The following is a 6170-nucleotide window of genomic DNA, read 5'->3' as shown; positions in this document are numbered from 1 at the left end:
GTTTAATAAATTACTTTGACTGGTCAAAAATACCTTTAGAATAATACATATCTTGATTGAATGTTAACTCTTAACCTCGATGCCAGAAGATTGAGAGCAGGCAAAACATGTGACCTATTGGGAGTGTTGACAACAGGAACATAAAACATGATTGTGATAGCTAATTAATTTATTACGATAACATTAGAGATGTATATCACTATAATAGGCCGGTTAATTGACTGGGTGACAAGATGTCAACAGATATGGTTACCTAATGTTTCATCAATTCGTTACCACGGGGTATTGTTCACCGGTAAAGAAATTTTGCGAACGGCTCTGCATCTTTCAGTGTTTGCACACGGCATTTGACCAAATATCATATATATAAAGCACACAGTATCAGTGAGTGCCACATTCAGCATTGGATTACTTGATCACAGAACATCCGTTCGAACACCTCCAAAATGCCAATCGGTAAGTTATTTGCTCGTATTTCTGAACTATAAATTAATTATTATAATAAATATGCCTTTAGTAAGAAAAAGTGCTCGTACTTGTGAAGAAATCTTGTTTTAAAAAAGAAACATTAGTACAATTATTTGGCTGAAATGATTTTTGTCATGATTATAAACAACTTAAAAAATAGAAACGTTTCAATAGTGGTGAAGTGATTCATTTTTACATTATGCGTCCTTAACTCGTTGCAAAGGATGTACTGATAAAGATTTTCAAGATCGAATGCGGACGACATTTCATATCGCCTTAGATAAAAACTTTAGATAGATACTTGTACATACAGTTTTTTAAAAATACATTTATTTGAAATAAATAAAGAGAAAAGAAGTTTTTCTAAAAAATACAAATGATTTAACTGTAGATAAGGCGCCTCTTGTTGTAGCTGATGGTTGATTTTAAATTCAATAATCACAGATATTTTTTTTTAATTGATAGAAACAAACTGCACTTGCGCCAACGGAGCATGTAATTGCGGCGAAACCTGCCAGTGTAAAACAACTGACTGCGCATGCGCCATTTGCAACAACCCTTGCGGATGCACGGAGACCGAGTGCAACTGTGGAGCAGAATGTCAGTGCCCGGAGACGTGTTCGTGTAAAACGTGCAAAGCGTGAGGGGCTGCAAAAGGCAAGGTGGATTTCTTATATTTAAATGTTTTCTCTAACATCAAGAACATTTTGCTAAAAATGTACAGTGTATACAACTTTAACACAATTTTGTAGCAAAAATTTTGACATGATATACTTTTTTTACAGATGATGCAGGAGAAGATTTGCTTGTGAAAGAATAGAAACAGAATACTTGTTTGTCAATCTACAAGTTTTACATTTGTTAAATAAAATTTATTTTCATCGTTATATACATCTTTTTTGCTTTGCATCAAAAACCGATTTCCAGTGGAAAAAAAGGCAAAGGGAATCAAGGTGAACATAACCCATTCGAGTATGTAAAGGTTCAAAAACGATTTCATAGAATTTATTAAACATAAACAGTAACAATGCGTATTAAACATGCGGTTGAAGTTCGTCAATAGATTGGCTGAACCACTCCTTTAGACAAGACAGGTCCATTTCTAAACTGTCGTAGTGTAGGCCACACATTGAACCCCACCCTGTTCCCCCTGGAGGTGTATGACTCCAGATTGCTGCCCATCAATTCGCCCTCACGGGCCCACTCCAGCTGCAGGGGCGGATCATGGATAGCAAACATCCAGATAAGTTCCACACACCTATCCACAAACTTCTTCAATGCTGGACTCCTATGTGCTTCCGGGATTTTGTCACGTATGACAACCTACAATATTGTTATTAATGAATATGTACTAATGATCAAAACATGTTACGGGTAAGTAATTCTAAATATACATTTAAGAGGGCTTGATGGTCGTGACCATTTTTAGACTGTCTCGATCTCCTTGAAAAAAGAGTGCTGTATAAAGATATATATAGTAAACTAGCGGAGTCAACATTTTAAGAAAAAAATTAATGAAATTTTAACTTTACTAAAAGATAATCATGGACTTGAGTCAAACATCGTACACTGTTTTTATATATCTTGGTTGAGCACATTGGCAAAACTGACTTGACATAACGTTGTTAAAAACAAATTTTAATGTTATATTACGATAAATATTTATTTTATTACTGAATGAAATTTTGACTTATAGATCTATTTGCCTTATAATTTTGATGCCCGATGAGTAATTCGTTGATCATCCAGCAATCTTATAAACTTTGAGCATTCGACGTGCATGCACTCACCTCTTTTATGATGGGTAGAGAGATCGGCATGGTGTCCCTCTGCACCTGCCTACATCTGACCCGAACAAGAGATCTCAGGTCCTCTGGAATATGAACCTGTCAAATCATAATGAAATAAACCAAACACTATATGTGCTGCTGGGTCCCAAATTCGATTTTTCTTTCATGAAAGATGATCAATGGGAAATTGATAAAAGAAATGCATTTGCTGATGTCGTTAATTACTTAATTATTCTATAATCGAGGAACTCACGTATCTGGAATCTATTTGGCCCATGGGTTTGAGTATAACTTCACACAAATTATTGTACTCTTTTTCACATACTTCGTCTAGGTAATTCTGGCATTTCTGAGAGAAGATAAAAATGTCGCCTTTATGAGAATGAGTTGTCAAAATTGGACCATATTGTCATCTTTAGTTTAAATTAATTACCACTAATCACGATACACATTTTGGCATGGGAATTACATCATATTTAAAATATTATCAATGTTTTAGATTCTTTCATAATTATCCAATATTTGACCATGAAAACATTTTAAAAATTTTCTTAGAACTGCTAAAATTTTAAAATCCCCAGCGAGTTTCAATAGCTATAAGCATTGCTGTTTATATATATAAAAATTGCATTGAACCCATAACCTTGCTAATTATTGTTTTAAATTGTTCATTTGGATACAGATATCAATAATTCCAACCTTAGTTATATCTGCCAGATATATCAAGTTTTTCTCCGAGTGTCCAGTACCATTATTCTTCTCCTTCAAAGCACCCAGCCACTGTTTTCGGAATAGCTCGGCAAATGCGTCCGCTAGTTTGTCCGTGACGTCATCAACTCGAACACTCCGAGGCGACTTCAGATTTAAGAGGGGCGGTTTCGGTGGGGAAGTACTCTGGACCTCAGGGCTGTTATGCAGTTCTTGTGACAGTCTAAAATCAAGTTCTACTAAAAATCAGTTAGATCACTTTTGTGTTATCCTGTCAACTATCGGTATCAAAACCAGCTTTGTTCTTATGCAAACTGGAAGAAATACATCTGTAAGATATAAAACAGAACTGTAATAAACTTTTCATGATGTAACTAAAGAAACTGATAAAAACTATAAAGCTCCCATCGCCATAAGAATTCGAGTGACACCACCATGCAGTAAAGCAATCTTGATAGATCTAGATTATGTATATGTTACACAAAATATGACGTGATCATTATCAAGCTTAAGCTTACCTATCCTTTAAACTGCCTAGTTCATTTCTGAGATTGCTGATAGAGTTTGCAATGTCATCCTTGAGAACATCGTCATTTTGGGCCTGAGCATCAGAACCCCATTTGCTGCCGTCACGTGACCCTCTCTGTTCCTGCCCAAGGGGTGCTCTTCCGTTGCTGCGATGTCCGTTGACCACGTGGTTAGACCGGTAAGACCCACCGGGTACCCGTGTTGTATCCATGCCACCAGGAGCATCATGTGACCGAGCTGGTGATGGTCGGGAGGATATTCGAGTATTCTCTTCGTCGTGTCTTGGTGAGTAGAATTGCAAGTCTTCGATTGAGGTATGGAATCGAGCAGAGCTGCTCTGTGGAAATCCCTGGCTTATAATGGTGTCCTTAGGAGGCGGTGGGGTAGGTGGCTTGTTCTATTGATAGCAAACAGATATACAATAGTGTAAATTCTAACATACAATTATATCTGTGTTTGTCATTTGCAATTTCCAACAGATCACTTACCCTTTTGCTGTCTGGTAGTTCTTTCAGGAATTCATCGTACTCTTCAAGGGCTGCACGGCCGTTCATTTTCACATCGTCCCAACTCCCAAGCTCCGCAAAACTCAGCACGGTGAACATATAGTAAACCTAAAAGAAACGAATTGCTACAGAAACTTTACTTATATCCTAACGCTACATATTCTGTAGTGTCTTAGGAAATTAATGGTGAATTTATCAATCCATTAAAATAATGAACCGAAAATGAAGCAATCACTAAGTGCTAGCTTGAATTTTAAATGAATGATCCCTGGGCGTTTACCTTTGAGGGCCTGAAGCCAGCGATCATTGGTACAGCGCTGTCCAGCTCTCTCTTCGCTCCCCGGGGGAGAATGGACGACATTTGGAACGGCTTTTCGTCCGTTTCCATGAATTTCTGGATCTCTCCCATGAACTCTTGGAGCTTGGGAAACGCCATCCCTGTAGGAAAATGAAATAGCCAATGCACAGAAAAGACCAATAGTACTGATCTTCCATGTCTTGTAAAAATATCAATATTCAATTTAATACTCACTGCAAACGTGATTCAATAGAAAATTAAAAATCCAATAGAGCAAACAAAAGGGCTAATTAATGAGTTCCATTTTGTATCAGAATTTCTTTACACCAAACAATACACAGATTTTCAATGTTTAGGGGAGGTTGCCAAGTTGTGGCGACACTTCTCGTGATATTGCATACTTAATGAGATGCGCAGAAACCCCAGGACCATAGCAGAGAACATCTGTCCAAAATAAGCTACCCTGAATTCTATCAGCAATCTGGTCGTTTACGGTCAGCTATTTTTAATTCCAATCAGACATATCACCGGAGCTTTAAAGCTTTTAGTGTCTATATATCAACAATTAAATTAACGGAAGTTTGTTTTGTTCGTCATTTAAAGTTAATGGAGTATCTTTAAAATGTTGATCGCTGCAATCAAACTGCAATTAAAGGGGTTTTTTTTTTCTTAAAATAAAAAAACGATTGCAGGATATGGTATCAGTGCAACAAGCAATGCAAAATGTAGACAACACAAGATACTTACTGCTAAGGTGGAAAAGAAAGCAGTTTTATTTTAGTTAATTATGGTTTTAACTTTTGTTGTTTAAACGTCGCCTTAGCGATGCACTTTTGTCATCAGTTTAATTTCCCTTGGGATTTGGCAGAATCTGTGACAGCCATTTTAAATTCAAGTCATATGCATGTATGCCACAGTCGATAGTTCGATTTATGAATATTTGAAAAGAGTAATTTTCTAGTATTGTTATCCAGTATAGAAATGTAACAATAAAACATGTATTTTTCCACTTTTGTTAATTAATTTATCGGTAACATATACGAAATTAGATTATCAAACAAGTTTAGAAATCTATAGTTTGAATGATTAGAAAATTATATCCATAGATGGTATATCCGTAAAGGTTTACAGATGTGTGATAGTTAAGTTATCAGCTGTGAAATTGCTAGGAATCCGTATGCGGTATCGTTAGGTTATCGGCGGTGGCATTGTTTAGCTGGGATTTAGAGCTGTATTGTCGTTTACGTCTGTGATAAATGTTATGTTCGTACAAATTTATAAAATTTTGTGAACAAGATGCGATTGTTTTACCAGTGAAATCATTTACATTTATGTTAACATTATCACAACTACGGAATTGGCAAGTTTTTATGGAATCTCAAACGGCGATGGTGCGATGATGCGATAGTGAACTACATGGCCCTATCCGGATTCCATACTTAATAGTTATTTTTCTGATGATATATTTGCAGGATTTATATTTATACTTCAACAAATACAAACACCTGCATGTTACTTCGTCCGCAATAAATTTATTTCATCTTAAGTCCTACCCATTTATAATATTTTCTAGCATCTCTTCGTCATCAAACGCCATGTTGTGCAATGGCTGCTGGGAATGTAATCCTTTTTATGGAAAGTCGATAGAGAGATGCTAAGATAATACGATGACGATGACGCGATAAAAAACTAAGAGCATCGCATCATCGCTATCGCAACATCGTGTCATCGCTATCGCACCATCGCGTTATCCCTAATTATTATTAGAGAGTCAAGTTTATTTACCTCTCATATAAAATCCGTTCATATATTTACTGCCTGCCGCGTTTTCTCCTTTCAATGGCGCATGCGCAAAAAGTCGATGGCGCGATG

The 6170-nt window shown here is 36.4% G+C and overlaps 1 protein-coding gene across 4 annotated transcripts in view; it reads right to left on the bottom strand.

Moving 5' to 3' along the window:
- Positions 1-1457: 1457 nt before the first annotated feature.
- LOC105331667 (uncharacterized) overlaps positions 1458-6170 on the bottom strand; it is a 26357-nt gene continuing 21644 nt past the window's right edge. For 3 of the 4 annotated variants that reach the window (XM_066077252.1, XM_034445574.2, XM_011433955.4), the window contains 7 exons: positions 4281-4438; positions 3983-4108; positions 3485-3891; positions 2958-3189; positions 2512-2607; positions 2259-2354; positions 1458-1791 (listed from right to left, as the gene is read on the bottom strand). In XM_066077252.1, the coding sequence (XP_065933324.1) occupies positions 1525-1791; positions 2259-2354; positions 2512-2607; positions 2958-3189; positions 3485-3891; positions 3983-4108; positions 4281-4438 (1382 nt within the window). In that variant the 3' untranslated portion in view covers positions 1458-1524. Of the gene's footprint in view, positions 1792-2258; positions 2355-2511; positions 2608-2957; positions 3190-3484; positions 3892-3982; positions 4109-4280; positions 4439-4532; positions 4744-6170 lie in introns of those variants that run through there. The other variant, XM_011433961.4, reaches the window with a different exon arrangement.

The sequence above is a fragment of the Magallana gigas genome, chromosome 2 (assembly GCF_963853765.1).
Source record: "Magallana gigas chromosome 2, xbMagGiga1.1, whole genome shotgun sequence".
NCBI lineage: Eukaryota > Metazoa > Mollusca > Bivalvia > Ostreida > Ostreidae > Magallana > Magallana gigas.
Note: the sequence above shows the minus strand (reverse complement) of the source record. Positions and strands in the feature narration are given on the sequence as shown.